The sequence below is a fragment of the Peromyscus californicus genome, unplaced genomic scaffold, assembly GCF_007827085.1.
Source record: "Peromyscus californicus insignis strain IS unplaced genomic scaffold, ASM782708v3 Scaffold_11__1_contigs__length_118956290, whole genome shotgun sequence".
Lineage (NCBI taxonomy): Eukaryota > Metazoa > Chordata > Mammalia > Rodentia > Cricetidae > Peromyscus > Peromyscus californicus.
Genome location: NW_026294402.1, coordinates 38,599,270 through 38,614,916, shown reverse-complemented (window position 1 = coordinate 38,614,916; position 15,647 = coordinate 38,599,270). Strand labels below are relative to the sequence as shown.

At 48.1% G+C, this 15,647-nt stretch overlaps 3 protein-coding genes across 4 annotated transcripts; 2 read left to right on the top strand and 1 right to left on the bottom strand.

The window, feature by feature from the left end:
- Window positions 1-325: 325 nt before the first annotated feature.
- Window positions 326-8,844, top strand: Cenatac (centrosomal AT-AC splicing factor). 2 transcript variants are annotated; one of them, XM_052758078.1, is made up of 11 exons: window positions 326-502; window positions 600-763; window positions 1,177-1,275; window positions 5,120-5,186; window positions 5,267-5,329; window positions 5,624-5,688; window positions 5,804-5,909; window positions 6,569-6,599; window positions 8,220-8,309; window positions 8,429-8,561; window positions 8,636-8,844. In XM_052758078.1, the coding sequence occupies exons 1-11, from the start codon at window positions 383-385 to the stop codon at window positions 8,694-8,696; spliced, it is 999 nt and encodes a 332-aa protein (XP_052614038.1). In that variant the 5' UTR covers window positions 326-382; the 3' UTR covers window positions 8,697-8,844. The 2 variants fall into 2 exon arrangements, with proteins under 2 accessions (XP_052614038.1, XP_052614030.1); XM_052758070.1 differs by having other exon boundaries at window positions 5,768-5,909.
- Rps25 (ribosomal protein S25) lies at window positions 8,807-11,648 on the bottom strand. Its single transcript, XM_052758103.1, has 5 exons — window positions 11,514-11,648; window positions 11,186-11,281; window positions 10,260-10,443; window positions 8,949-9,047; window positions 8,807-8,857 (listed from the first exon to the last, which is right to left on the bottom strand). Exons 1-4 carry the CDS (start codon window positions 11,514-11,516, stop codon window positions 8,953-8,955), a joined length of 378 nt encoding a protein of 125 aa, XP_052614063.1. The 5' UTR covers window positions 11,517-11,648; the 3' UTR covers window positions 8,807-8,857; window positions 8,949-8,952.
- A 264-nt stretch (window positions 11,649-11,912) lies between these two features.
- Trappc4 (trafficking protein particle complex subunit 4) lies at window positions 11,913-14,911 on the top strand. Its single transcript, XM_052758092.1, has 5 exons — window positions 11,913-12,153; window positions 12,290-12,464; window positions 13,507-13,610; window positions 14,244-14,370; window positions 14,578-14,911. Exons 1-5 carry the CDS (start codon window positions 11,979-11,981, stop codon window positions 14,654-14,656), a joined length of 660 nt encoding a protein of 219 aa, XP_052614052.1. The 5' UTR covers window positions 11,913-11,978; the 3' UTR covers window positions 14,657-14,911.
- Window positions 14,912-15,647: the final 736 nt, after the last annotated feature.

Below are 15,647 nucleotides of genomic sequence, written 5' to 3'. Positions count from 1 at the left end.
GGGGACACGGTGTGCGCCCTGTAATGACCAGTTCTGATTTGTTACGCGGTCTAACTGGGGTCTTTGTCAACGCCTAGAGAGTGTGTAGTCTGAGGTCCTGACTGACGTGGACCCTGTCTCCTGTACCCTCACGGAGTCCTTTCACACGCCGCAGAACCTCTGGGATGCTACCGATTCCGCCGGGTTTTCTGCGGGCGCGTGGGAGGGGCGAGGGCGTGAATAGTCTGCGCAGCCGCAGAACTGATTGCAGTAGCGCCTACGGCCTCTAGAGGGGCCCGAGAGCTCCCGGGTTCGCCCCGCCCCGTCCCGCCCCGGGTGCGTCAGGGGTCAGTGGGTGGCGACAAACCGGCTGGTGGTGGAGGTGATCGCGGGTCCTGGGTCTATGGCGCCACCGCAGCGATGTCCTCTGTGTCGCCAAACTTTCTTCTGTGGTCGCGGACACGTCTACAGCCGCAAGCACCAGCGGCAGTTGAAGGAGGCCCTGGAGCGGCTTTTACCGCAGGTGCCGACGCGAGGCTGGGGGAGGCCGGGGATGCGAGCGGGGTAGCCAGGGCCCTCGGGCTGTAGTTTCCGGGTCCTAGCTGGCTTTTGCCCTGCAGGTGGAAGCTGCCCGCAAGGCCGTCCGTGCCGCCCAGGTAGAGCGCTATGTCCCCGAGCATGATCGGTGCTGCTGGTGTCCGTGCTGTGGCTGCGAAGTGCGAAAACACCTGAGCCACGGAAACCTGACAGTGCTGCACGGGGGTCTGCTGGAACATCTGGCCAGGTGACAGCTGGGGAACACCCGCCTCCCCCCGCCCCCCCCCCCCACACGCAGAGATGTACCCACGTGTGGGGTGGAAAGTTAGAACTGAGGAGAGGAAGGTCGCTTTTGTGATTTAATTGGGGTGGATGGATTGAATTACCTTGTCAACCTTGGAACGTAGGGGGATCTTAGCATTCATTACCGCCGTCTTGTTAGAAAAGCCAACTTGCCCTCCTCCCACCACCTCACACTTTATTGAAGGAAAGGAATCCTGAGATTGAGATCTTGAAGAGGTTAATAATAAATAATATTCTTCTCTCTGCCTTGTCCAAGGAAGCAACCCAGATGCTGGTCTGTGTTACTCACCTCATGCTCTGATACCCAGTACTGTCTTACTGTCTAGCTAAGATTATACTGTTCCTCTTCATTCTCAGCCCGGAGCATAAGAAAGCCACCAACAAATTCTGGTGGGAGAACAAGGCCAATGCCCAGATGAAAGAGAAGTTTCTGATCTCCCCCCAGGATTATGCACGGTAAGTCACCTGTTAAAAGAGATGAAGTAGCAAAGTGAATTCTCCAGATCTTTGTCAGGCACAAAAGCTTCTTCAAATTGTAAAGTTCCAAGGGAGTGTAATGGTTCACATCTGTATCCAGGACTAGGCTGAGAGTGGATTCTTGAGAGTTCAAAGCCAGCCTGGGACAGAATGAGACCTTATCTCAAAACAAGAACAAATTTGGGAAGTTCAGAGTCAAGTATGTTGGTGCAGACTCATAGCTCCAGTACCCAGCTGAATCAGGAGGATCTCAAGTTCCAGGACAGCCCAAGCTACGTGTCTCAACACACCCAAAATAAGGAAATGTATTGGGAAGTCCAGTAAGAATTTCATTATTATCTGTTTTCATTTGTATTAATATGCCTCCTGATAAGTTCTATATTGAACGTGCACACACATAAAGATGTGATGACTGGGTATGGTGCCTTAGGCCTAGAGTCCCTGCTGTTTGGAAGGCTGAAACAAGAGGATTGCTGGCCTCAGAGGTCAGAAAAGGGCATATGATCCTCTGGAACTGGAGTCACAGATGTTTGTGAGCTGCATGTGGCACTTTAAACCTGGGTCTCTGAAGAGCAGCTAGTGCTTTTAACCTCTGAGCTTTCTCTCCAGCTCCTGGATAGGATCTTTGATTAGTGAATGAAGATATATAGACACTTACTATTGAGGGTAATGATGAATTCTTTTTCTTTCAGGAGACAGGATTTCTTTTCTTTTTTTTTTTAATAATTTATTTAAACTTACTTTATGTGCATTGGTGTGAAGGTGTCAGATCCCCTGGAATTGTTACAGGCAATTGTGAACTGCCATGTGGGTGCTGGCAATTGAACCCAGGTCCTTTGAAAGAGCAGCCAGTGCTCTTAACCACTGAGCCATCTCTCCAGCCCCAGAGACAAGGTTTCTTTATGTAGTCCTAGAATTCACTATGTAGATCAGGCTGGCTTTGAACTCACAGAGATCTGCCTGCCTCTGCCACCCAAGTGCTAGGACTAAAGGCGTGTGCCACCACATTTGATTTACTCTTCTAAGTAAAAGAAAAAAAAAAAACAACAAGGTGTAAAAGAGCATCCAAATGCAGATTATAGGTGCACACCTATAATCCCCCACCAAGAAGGCTAAGACAGGCCGGGCGGTGGTGGCGCACGCCTTTAATCCCAGCACTCGGGAGGCAGAGCCAGGCAGATCTCTGTGAGTTCGAGGCCAGCCTGGACTACCAAGTGAGTTCCAGGAAAGGCGCAAAGCTACACAGAGAAACCCTGTCTCGAAAAACCAAAAAAAAAAAAAAAAAAAAAAAAAAACAAAAAAGAAGGAGGATTGCCTAGCCTTGCTTGTTTTGAGACAGGATTTCACTATATAATCCATGCTGGCCTCAAACTCAAGATCTTCTTGTCTCCACTTTCTCAATGGTGGTACTAGTTAAGACTTTTATTTTATGTGTAGGGGTATTTGGCTGTATTGTATGTATGTATGTATGCTATGAACATGCAGTGCCTACAGAGGCCAGAAGACAATGTCAGATGCCCTAGAACTGGAGTTACACAGTTGTGAGCCACCATGTGGGTACGGAAAAACCAAAACCAGATCCTCCCCAAGAACATCAAGTGCTCTTAACCTCTGAGCCATCTCTCCAGCCCTTATTTTTAATAATGTTGGGGAGGAGAGAGATGGTGTGTGAATGCAGGTGTCCTTGGAGGCCAGAGAGATGATTTTCTGGAGCTGGAGTTATAGGCAGTTGTGAGCAGTCCCACATGTGTGTTAGAAACTGAACTTGTGCTGTATGTAAGAATGGTATGTGCTCTTAACTTCCAAGAGCCATCTCTCCAAGCCAATAGTGGTACTTTTTTTTTTTTTTTTTTTTTTTTAGATTTATTAAAAAAAAAAAGTCTGTGCAGTGGTAGCACAAACCTTTAATCCCAGCACTCAGGAGGCAGAGGCATTCGGATCTCCAAGTTTGAGGCCAGCCTGGTCTACAGAGTGAGTTCCAGGACAGCCATGGCTACACAGAGAAAGCCTATCTCAAAAAAAAACCAAAAAACAAAAAAAATCAGGCAGTGGTGGCACACCCCTTTAATCCCGAACTTGGGAGGCAGAGGCAGGCAGATCTATGTGAGTTTGAGGCTAGCCTGGTTTACAGAGTTTCAGGACAGGCTCCAAAGCTACACAGAGAAACCCTGTCCTGTCTTGAAAAACCACACACACAAAAAAAGGATTATTATATTGTGTTTGTGTATATATGTGTGTCTGTGTCTGTTGGGTTTGTGCATGTGTGTGCTACCGCACAAGGAGGTCAGAGGGTCAAATCCCCCTAGATCTGGAGTTACAGGTGGTTGCCAGCTGCCCAGCATGGATGCTGAGAACTGAAGGAGCCTACTGGTAGACAGCATGTGCTTTTTACAACAGTTATGTGTGCTGGCTTACTAGCATGTGTGTCTGTTTACCATTTGTGTGCCTGATGCCCTCCCAAGCTGGAAGCGGGCATTAGCTCCCCTGGAACTGGAGTTAGAGTCTCAGTGAGCCACTCTGTGGGTGCTGGGGATCAAACCTGAGTTCTGTAGAAGAGCGGCCACTCTTAACCACTGAGGCGTCTCTCCTCACTTTTTAAGTGTTGTAGTATAAGACAAATACAAATATGACGTTGTTGAGGACCAGAGTTTTCACTGTGGCATGTAAAAAGTGGAGGGATTTAACTAGGAAAGTATCCTATGAACTCTTTAGGTAAAAAGGCTAAGTGGTCAAGAGTGGTATTGGTAACAGGCTAAGTGCTGGCAGTTCATGTGCCTTCTGATAAACAATGAAGGTGAGCAGTGTAATATTCCTGTCAGAAACTGTTAACCTGAATCCACTGCGGGACAACTGCAGGGCCTGGAGAGGATGGCTCAGCGGTGAAGAGAACTTGCCGATCTTGCAGAAGACTTGAGCTCAGTTTTCAGCACCCACTAGTTGTGAAACTCGCAACCACCTAGAACTCCAGCTCCAAGGGATCCAACACTCTCTTTTGGTCTCCAAGGAAACTAGACATGCATGTGGTGTACAGATATGTATGCAGGCAAAACACACATACTCATAAAAATAAAAAATCTGTGGGGCAGTGGTGGTGCACGCCTTTAATCCCAATACTCGGGAGGCAGAGGCAGGCAGATCCCTGAGTTCAAGACCAGCCTGGTCTACAGAGTTCCAGGACAGGCAGGGCTACACAGAGAAACCTTGTCTTGAACAACCAAAATAATTAAATAAATAAAAATAAACTAAAAGTCTTTAAAAAGAAAATTAATGAAGGGTGAATCCTGGAGCATAGCAGTGTTACCAGCGTACCCAGGTGAGAGGTGCAGGTGCTCAGCTGGCATGGTGGTGTTACCAGCGTACCCTGGTGAGAGGTGCAGGTGCTCAGCTGGCATGGCGGTGTTACCAGCGTATCCAGGTGAGAGGTACGGGTGCTCATTTTACCAGTTGTGTAAACTGAGCATGGTGGTCCCTCTCTGTAATCTCATCACATAAATGGCTGAGGTGGGAGTTCTGTGCTAGTTTAAGCCATACAATCAGACTGTCTCAATTTTTTTCCCTCAGAATTAAAAAAACTCTACTGTACTATACTTTACAACTAATGGGGCTGGAGTTCTAGGCTAACTTATTTCTTTCCAGTTTTTTTTTTCCCCTGAGACAGGGTTTCTCTGTGTAATAGCCCTGGCTATCTTGAAATTCACTTTGTAGACCAGGCTGACTTCGAACTCACAGAGATCTGCCTGCCTCTGCTTCCCAAGTGCTGGGATTAAAGGCGTGTGTCACTGCCGCCCGGCCTCCAGTATTTTTATAATTCTTTTATTTTTAGGTTTAAGAAATCCATGGTGAAGGGCTTGGATTCTTACGAAGAAAAAGAGGACGAGGTGATTAAAGAGGTAAGAGGCAGGAAGAAAGGCCTCTAAAAAGAGCCTCTCCCTGTCATCCTGAACCACCTTAAGCATTCTTTCTTCCACAGATGGCGGCTCAGATCCGTGAGGTCGAACAGAGTCGGCAGGAAGTGGTCCGATCTGTCTTAGAGGTTGGTTTCCCTCCGAGGACCCAGAGCAGTATCCAAATCCACTGATGCCTGGCTTCCCCCGGTCCAGCATTTCGACTGTCAGCTCTTCTCAGAGAATGGGTCACAAGTCCATACGCCTCAATTCCCTTCCCTGTCCACTGGGGCAGGGCACCTCAGTGGAAATGTGGGCAGGGCTGGGAGTTGGCAAAATGGGCAATATCCTCCATAAGATACTGGGGTCTGGAGTGTGGGGGCATGGCCCAGGCAGGCTCTTAAGCACCTTAGACACATTTATTTTTCCTGAATCAAACTCAGCCTCAGGCAGAGCCAGATCCAGAAGAGGGCTCTTCGGCACCTGGAGGCTGGAATGCCACCAACGGGTAAGTTGTCAGGGAACCTCTTGAGTTGGATGCTGAAAAACGGCAACAGCTCTGACCTTTGCCGTCCTCCCTTCTCAAGGACCTCATCTGCCAGCCTGGCTCCCCTGTCTTTCAGCCATGCAGCCTCCAGCTCACAGCAGGTATCACACTTGGACCTGCAACGTGTTCCAGAGCTTGACTGGATGGAGACAGGACAGCACCTGACATTCATTGGCCATCAGGTACAGGTGCAATGGGCAAGCAAACCGGAAGCGGTCACTGACCCCTCAGCCGTTTTGGCTTTTCTACCTCTTCTAGCCATCTGCAGCTCCTCTTGGTTTTCCTCACTATACCCTTCTGTGGTAGTGTTCCTAGACTCCATTGCAACCTTTCAGGGTGATCTTTTCATAACAGCCTTACAACATACTCTTTTTTTTTTTTTTTTTTTTTTTTTTTTGGTTTTTCGAGACAGGGTTTCTCTGTGTAGCTTTGCGCCTTTCCTGGAACTCACTTGGTAGCCCAGGCTGGCCTCGAACTCAGAGATCCACCTGGCTCTGCCTCCCGAGTGCTGGGATTAAAGGCGTGCGCCACCACCGCCCGGCACAACATACTCTTAATATAGGGTGCCCACACTTGGGTACCCCTGCAGGCATCTGAAATTATGTCCTACCACCCTGCTGTTGAATCCTAGCACCCCCTTCTATTTCCCATATTGCTGTGTGACTTGATTGACCAATTTTACCTCCTGTCTACCTCAGTCCCACCTTGGGACTGTTTCCAGTGACTGGAGTCACTGAAGTAGCTTGCCAGAAGTTGCGTTCCCTTCCATAAAGTTTGCCGTCTCTAGCTTTGAGTACTGTACCTCACAGTTTTCTTATCTCGTATCTTATTTTCACCACAGGATACACCTGGAGTTGGTAATATTCACTCAGGTAAGTTTCTGAGCACTATTTCTATGTCTGCAAGATAATTTTGGGGTTTTTTGTTGTTGAGACAGGGTTTCAATTTGCAGCCATGACTGGGGATGGCCTGGAACTCCAGAGATCTGTGTGACTCTGCCTCCTGAGTGCTGGGATTGAAGGTGTGCTTCACCAAGCCCAGCTGTTTGGATACAGGTTAATCCTTAGCTCATGCTGGCCCCGAGCTCCTGCCACAACTTCTCAAGTGCTGGAATTAGACATAGGCCCTGTATGACCTGTTTGCTATTTGCTTTTTATATAAAGCCTTAAAAAAAAAAAAACCACAAAGCCTATTTTGCCAGGGCGGTGGTGGCCCACACCTTTAATCCCAGCACTCGGGATGCAGAGGCTGACAGACCTTAGAGTTCGAGGCCAGCCTGGTCTAGAGTTCCAGGACAGCCAAGAATTTGTATCCAGAATAGATCAAAACTTGCAAGAGCTAAGGAAATGGCTCAATAAACGTATTGCTGTGCAAGCCTGAGGACCCAGCCTCCAATCCCCAGCACCTATACAAAAGCCAGGCATGACCCTAGCACTGTCTTAAGCGCTCACTGACTAGCCACACTAGCTGAAACCAAGCTTATTTCAGTGGCTTTTGTTTTCTCTGGGTAGCTTTGGAGCCTGTCCTGGAGCTCAGAGATCTGCCTGCTGCCTCCTCAGTGCTGGAATTAAAGGTGTTTGACACCACAGCCAAACTAACAGCAATAAAGAAACCTGTAACTCCAGCACTTTGGAAGCTGAGGCAGCAAGGTCTTGATTTTGAAGTCAACTTGAATTATATAGTGAAACCAGCTCCAAAAGGAATAAAAAGTCAGCCAAAACTATTGTCTATTAGCCAAATGGAAATGAGCTACTGCTACATTAAGTGACTAAAATATTAACTGCACTGAGTACTTAGCTGTTGTGAGGTGGAACTTCTGTAATCCTTCAAAGAGTGTAGTAACACTAACCTTGAAAGTTCAGCATACACTTACAAATACCCTTTCACTCTTTTTTTTTTTTTTTTTGGTTTTTCGAGACAGGGTTTCTGTGTAGCTTTGCGCCTCTCCTGGAACTCACTTGGTAGCCCAGGCTGGCCTCGAACTCACAGAGATCCGCCTGGCTCTGCCTCCCGAGTGCTGGGATTAAAGGCGTGAGCCACCACCCGCCCAGCCCCTTTCACTCTTAAGAGGTCCTTCTGAAAGAATGTGCCACCACCACTGGCTTGTCTCTCTTTAAACAGGATCGTAATGCCAGGGCTGTCCTGGAACCTGCCCTATAGACCAGGCTAGCCACTCCTCTCAAGGCAGAATTTAGGACCTAGGTTCAATAGCCAGTACTTCACATAGCAGCTCACAACCACCCAGAACCCCAGTTCCAGGGAATCTAATCCCTCTTGGGATCTCTGCAAGCACCAGGCATGCACATGGTACAGACATAACCACAGGAAAATACCGATACACATAAAAAAAAAAGGGGGGGGGGGGGCGGGGAAGGCACCAGAGACTATGGTTTCAATTACTCCTGGGCCTCTGACTCCAGAAACCCAGGTTTTTATTTTTGAGCACTCCTGGCTGGAACATGCTCCATAGTAAAGGGCTTTGCTTATTCTAGGTGCTGTGCCTCCGTGGATGATTCAAGAGGAGGAACACAGCTCTGGGAACCTACCAATAGGCCCTTCCTATGAAGAATTTCTTAAAGAAAGTAAGCACACTACCTTCCTATTCCATGCCATTTCCTAAGCTGGCTACAGTGCAGTTGTGTGTCAACAGACACACCTACTGAGCAGAGATCATCCAGGTCAACACATTTCCCCTTTGCAGAGGAAAAACAGAAACTGAAGAAACTCCCCCCAGAGCGAGTTGGGGCCAATTTTGACCACAGCTCCACCACCAGTGCAGGCTGGCTGCCCTCTTTTGGCAGAGTCTGGAATAATGGACGACGCTGGCAGTCCAGGTATGTGTCCAGACTCTAATCAGCCACCTCCTAGTATTTTCTATTAATCTTGCTGAGTCTTTATTTCTTTTTAGGCATCAATTCAAAACAGAAGCCGCAACAAGAAACAAGCAGTCACGTAAAGGAAAAAGCTGAAGGTGCCCAGCCCAATTCTCTTTCAATCTCATGGCCAACAAAACCATTCCAACTATTATTCCTAAAACCAATCCTCTCCAGTTGCCTTTCTTTGAAAACAGAAACACCCATTCATTTGATTTAATAAAGTTTTATTTTTCCAAATGTACAGCTGATTGAACCTGAAAACAAGAGAGAGGAGAAAGTCAAAATCAGGGTATCACAAAGGGGGAGTACACAGTATTTGAACACTGAGAGACCTCGGGGTCTCACCTGTTCAAGCATCTTCGCCAGCAGCTGGGGCATCTCCACCCTTTGTGTTTCTGGTGTAAATTACTTGGGCTCTGTGCTTTGAAACCAGCTTGATAAGTCCTAGGGAGAAAGGGTAAGGTTTTTAAATTTTGTGTTTGAAGGTTTGCCTGCATGGATGTATGTGCAAGTGTGTGCCCGATATCTGAGGCCACCTGGAACTGCTTTAACAGGGTTTTGAGCCATCTCTCCAGCCCCAAGGCCATGATTTTTATAGCAGATCCTTTCCCAAAGAGAATTACTTAGCAATTGGACCCTAAGTTCTTAGGGTGGTATTTGAAAGAGGGTCTCTCTCTGCGGCCCAAGCTGGCCTGGGAATTGGGATCCTTTGACCCTTCAATGTGCTGGGATCACAAGTGTGAACTGCTTTTAGGATTTACTATGAACTTAGTGTGTCTCAGTGCAAGCAAAATACCAGTGTGTGGGAAGTCAACTATCAGGAATCAGTTTTCTCCTTCCACCCTGTTGAAGCAGGAGCTCTCCTGCTACCGCACAGCAGTAAACTAGGCTAGCTGGCTGAGAGCTCCTGGCTGATTCTCCTGTCTCTGCCAAAGAAGTGTTGGGATTAAGTCACTGCATGAGGCTCTCTAGGACATGTACTTCTATACCAATGTAATCTTCCAGACCCTGAGTATGAATGTAATGGGCTACTACCTCCATGGTACATGGACCACAGTTCACTTTATATTTGTGATTTAACTAAAACTACACAACACCCAGCCCCACCACTTCAGTCGGTGTATTTAATAAAAGTTACTATAACCAAAACATGAGGTAGGGGGTAACTTCCCTGGGCTACACAGTGACATGTTATCCCTAACAGCATATTGGTGCTTGCCTTTAATCCCAATACCTGAGAAGCAGAAAAGGTCAGGAATTCAAGGCCAACCTTGACAGCTAAGACCCTGTCAATAGAGGCGGGCGGTGGTGGCACATGCCATTAATCCCAGCCCTCGGGGAGGCAGAGGCAGGCAGATCTCTGTGAGTTTGAGGCCAGCCTGGTCTACAGATCAAGTTCCAGGATAGGTTCCAAAGCTGCAGAAAAAAACTCTATCAATAACCCAGCAGCAGCAGGGCATGGTGGTGCAAGCCTTTAATTACAGCACTGGGGACAGAGGCAGGCTGTGAGTTTGAGGCCAGCCTGATTTACAAAGGCATTCCAGGAGAGCCAACACAGAGAAACTATCTCAAAAAATATGTATGTTTAAAAAGCTTTCCTGGTAATGCTACCAACAAGAAAACCCACTCCACAGAACATAGGCCATTATCACTTACCTTTACTAAGTAGCTCCTGAAGGGCTGCCCGGGCCAAAGAACCGCGAATCTTCAGTCTCTCGGAGACCACAGCTGGAGTGATGAGCTTGTAGTTGGGAACCTCCTTACAGAGTTTGTCGTATGTAGCTTTGTCAAACAGGACCAGATTGTTGAGCTTGTCCCGAACTTTGCCTTTGGACCACTTCTGCTCGTTAGAAGAAGAAAAGACCACTAGTCAGGAATTCTGGCAGAACTATCCTTTCCCAAATAACACAAGTCTGAGAAACCCCTCGTTATCATCTCAGGTAAGTTAAAGACTTCAAACTAAGTAACACACCCTGGCAACAAGAAAATTCGACAGCACCTGTTAGAATACTGTAGTTTGAAACAAAGACTTTATACTCATTTCCCCGTTTAAAGCAGCGGTTCTCAACTTGGGGTTTGCATAGCACATATTTACATTATGGTTTTTTTTTTTTAAGAGGGGGAGCATTTTTCGAGACAGGGTTTCTCTACATTATTATTCTTAACGGTAGCAAAATTACGCCGGGCGGAGGTGGCCCACGTCTCTAATCCCAGCTCTCGGGAGGCAGAGGCATAAGGATCGGAGTTCCACGCCAGCCTGGTCTACAGAGCAAAACCAGGACAGCCAGGGCTGTTACACAGTGACCCTGTATCGAAAATCCAAAAACAAAACCCCTCAATTGTGAGGTAGCAACGAATTAATTTTATGGTTGGGGGGTCATCACAACATGAGGAATTGTATTAAAGGGTCGCTGCATTCGGAAAGTCGAGAAGCACTGTTTTGAAGGAATATATACAACCGCATTCTTGAAATAACAAGATAGGAACAAAGTCAACGATCTGAAGGAAAAAAAAAAAATCACAGCACAGGGTCACGAAAGGTCCCCCAGAATCCTCCTTTATTACAAATGGCTACCCCCTACCTTCTTTTTGGCCTTGCCACCAGACTTATTCACTGGGTCTTTGTCTTTTTTGGCCGATTTTCCGGCATCTTTCTTCTTCTTGTCATCCTTGGGCGGCTAGGGGGCGAAAGCGGAGTGCAGGCAGGTCATAGGGTGGCCCCCGTCTCCCCGATTGGTGTATTTCTCCCACCCATGGCGGCGGCGGCGCCGGAGCACATGGAGGCAGTGCCCGCGGCAGCCCGAGACGCAGCCCCGCACATCACCAACCGCTCCCGGTAGCGTCCCCTTCACCGCCCCCCAGCACCGCTCGGCCCTCTGAACCCTGCTGCTCAACACTCGCGAGCCTCACCATGATGAAGCGCGGAGAGTGGCGACGACCACTGCAGCCTCCCTAAGATGTCGGAAAAAAAGGAAGCGCGGCTCGCCAACAGTCCCAGAAACCTCCGCCTCGAGAAAGTACTTCCGGGGCAAGAGGTGGGGGCCACGCTTAAACTCCGCCTCGCCCGCCTGCGAGAGACGGAATGGGAGGAGTGGCTTCCAGCCTGCAAGTCACGCCCCCTAGGCGCTGGCTGTGAATGGCTGGACCCCGCTGCCGGCCACCCGACAGCCACTCAGGCTCTTCTCTGGCTCTGAGGAACACAGTAGACCAGTTCCCAGAAATTCGTTTCTTCGAATTATGTGGGCTTGGTCTGCGCGTGCGCTTCGGGGTTGGGGAGGGGGGCGGCGGAGCAGAGGCGGGGCTATGACGTCAGTTCCGGGGCTGGAACGTCCGGAAGAGGCCGCGTTACAGCGCCTTTAGCGGGGCAGCGCAGCGATGGCGATTTTTAGTGTGTACGTGGTTAACAAAGCCGGCGGCCTGATTTACCAGTGGGACAGCTACTCGCCACGGGCTGAGGCCGAGAAAACTTTCAGCTACCCTCTGGACCTGTTGCTGAAACTGCACGACGAGCGAGTGCTGGTGGCTTTCGGCCAGCGCGATGGCATCCGGGGTGGGCTGGGCTCGAGGGCGGGGCCGGCTCTGCGGAAGTGGGGCTGGTGGGAAGGTGCAGGATTGGGAATCGCGGAGTAAAAGGGGGAGCGGCCAGTGGACCGGAGCGTGTCTGATCCTCAGCCTCTCTTCTGTAGTGGGCCACGCAGTGCTGGCCATCAATGGCATGGATGTGAATGGCAAGTACACGGCCGACGGGAAAGAAGTGCTGGAGTATCTAGGTAACTCTGCAAATTACCCGGTGTCCATTCGGTTCGGCCGGCCCCGCCTTACCTCTAACGAGAAGCTTATGCTGGCATCCATGTTCCACTCGTAAGTCCGCTCTCCCCCGCCCCCCTTAAACTTTTACTCCCCAGCAACTACCTCTAGGATGGCCAAAGTGTTTTCTGTGTACTGACAATCATTTTGTACCTCTTAAGTGGCCGAGTTCGGGTGTCGTGGGGAGATAACTGATAGACTCTATCTAGGTTTGAAGTAGTTTAATCTTGCCTAACTCAGCTTCTCTCCTGTTAGCTCTAGTTTCTTTAACATAAGGTAATTGAATTTTTTTTTTTTTCGGGACAAGTTTTCCTGTGTAGCCCTGGCTAGCCCTAGAACTTGCTCTGTAGACCAGGCTGGCCTCCAACTCACAGAAATCCGCCTGTCTCTGCCACCCAAGTGTGTGGAATAAAGGCGTGCACCACCACTGCCCGGCTAGGTAATTGAGTTAAATAGACATTAAAAGACTTCCTGTGGTGCGAGGTGTGTTGACATAGCCATGGCCATGGACTAAGAAGGTATGCACGTATTCCCTAACATGGTGGCTTTCGCTAACGTTTTTTGTGTAAAATGTTTCAGATTGGGGCTGGAGAGATGACCCAGTGCTTGCTGCTCTCCCAGAGAACCAGCATCCACATGGTGGCTCACAACTGTAACTCCAGTTCCAAAGGATTTGATGCCTTTTTCTGGCCTCTCTGGGTACCAGGCACACACGTGGTACACACACATACCTACAGACCAAAACACTCACCACCATAAGCCCATCTTTATTTTGTCCTTATTGCTACATAAAGCGGCCTATAGGGGAGGCTAGAGATGAAGTGACTTCACTGTCTTCAGGTAACTGAGCGACCAGACGTGAGATCAGAAATAAAATTTAAAAAATTAATCTTAGGGGAGTGTACAGTGTATTCAGAAGGCTCATGAATGTGAAAGAAATTTTGACACTGCTGCTAGGTAGTACACAGTATTTCTCCTGACTGTCCCAGGCTGTAAAGTGAACTCCTCAGATTAGGTATTTGAGTGGAAAAGTTTGAGGAGCACTTTTTCCTTACATCATCTGGTATATTCCCAACTTTACCTCTCCTGCATACAGGCTCTTTGCCATTGGTTCCCAGCTGTCTCCGGAACAGGGGAGTTCAGGCATTGAGATGCTGGAGACAGACACATTCAAACTGCACTGCTTCCAGACACTGACAGGTATGTGCCTACAGAGGTCATAGGGATAGATGGGACAGATTGGACCAAGGGATCGACTGGAGAAAGCTTTGGTAAATAAGGACAGGGAGGGTGTCAGGTTTTCCAGGGACAGTTGTACAAATACATCCATTTGTTTTGCGAATCCAAAGCCAATATTTAATCAGAGGCTGATTTTGTTTATGTCACCCAGTGTGCTCAACCCTGGTTATCTTGGGTTTAGATAAAATCCACATTAATGTTAGATTTCACACATTTTGGAATGCGTTGTTCCAAATAAAATTTGAAAGCCAAATAGACATGGCCTTTGGATCCTGCTTATCATCTCTTCACTCCTTGATGCCAATAACTGAACTGCCCAAGTTTTGTCTTCTGCTTGTCCTGTTTCTGCTGAGGGATTCCAAGACTACAAACGGCATTTAGACCCCAAGTTCAGTCATTCAGTCACCTGGTGACAGTGAAGTCACTTCATGTCTAGCCTGCTCTGTTAGCTGCTTGATGGGGCAGTAGGGACAGAGTAAAGGTGGGCTTATGGTAGTACTTCACAAAACTGAAAGGGCTGCAGAAACACAGGACGGTCCGTATCTGCTGCGTTCTCTGTCCTTGGGTAACCAACCATTCCTGGCCTTTCTCCAGGGATCAAGTTTGTGGTCCTGGCAGATCCTAGGCAAGCTGGAATAGATTCTCTTCTTCGAAAAATTTATGAGATTTACTCAGACTTTGCCCTCAAGAATCCATTCTACTCCTTGGAAATGCCTATCAGGTAGGTTTCCCCATCCCCCCATTCTGTCAGAACCTTGTCTCCCAAGTCACGTTAGGTAAGGACAACAGTCACCAGCTCTGTTTATCTTGAGAACACAGGGCTTCCTGGTGCTTCATGTCCTTCAAATAGTTTCTGCTGATTCTCCCTCTACCCTTTGTGGCAGGAGACTCAGACCTCACAATTTTTTGTCTTCTGGGTCTGGCCTAGATGTGAGCTGTTTGACCAGAACCTGAAGCTAGCTCTAGAGGTGGCAGAGAAGGCTGGCACTTTTGGACCTGGGTCATAGGCTGAACCTGGAATGAACCCCCTGAGACATGCTGCAGAGGGCTTTGCTGTTTCCACTCCAATGAGGATCCCATTGCAGTATGCCTTGTTAGTATACTTGAAAATGGGAGAACACTGAGCCTGGAGATGGGGACGGATCCTGGGCTAGAATGCCATGTTCTCTGCTCTTCTGTATATATCACAGTCCTACTCTGTACAGATTTATTTATGGAGGAAGCTGGCTTAGCAATGCTATAATAAACATTCCTTTGTTCTAGTGTTTGCTGTCCTAACTCGTGGTTTGGGAGAAAGGCATGGGAGGGGAAGGCAGAAATGGTAAGGGTGGTCTGCAAAGGTGAGGTACCGTCTGTTAGTAGAAAACAGAACAAATTGATGTTCACTAGCTAACATCATAGTTTGACTCTTGAGCCTGTCCTCGATGCAGTCCCAGAATTGCTGGTTTCCTGGGAGCCTCATGTGTGGTGGTGGTGGAGGATGGAGCACTTAATAGCACTTAGAATCAAACTAAGTTTTATCTCAGTATGCACTCTACCCTAGGATGCGCATCCTATTACAGACAGAATTTAGCAAATTACCAAATACTTGTGCTTCAAAGCCTTCAAGCCAGTTACTGATGGCCTGAGTTTGGATCCATGCTTTCTGACCTCCCTCCATCAAGTCATTTAACCTGCCTGTAACCCAAAAGTGTAGTGTTCAGCTGAATGTTGAGCTTGTACTCAACATTTATACTTCTCCTGTCTCACTTCAGAGAAAAATCTTTCCCTTTGGGGGTGGAAAGAGCAGTTACTGATAAGAATACTTTCCTGGGGGATGGCTCAGAGGTTAAGAGCGCTGACTGCTCTTCCAAAGGTGCTGAGTTCAATTCCAAGCAACCACATGGTGGCTCACAACGTCTATAATGAGAGCTGGCACCCTCTTCTGGCCTGCAGACATACATACAGGCAGAACACTGTACATAATAGATAAATCTTAAATAAAAATCAATCAATCAA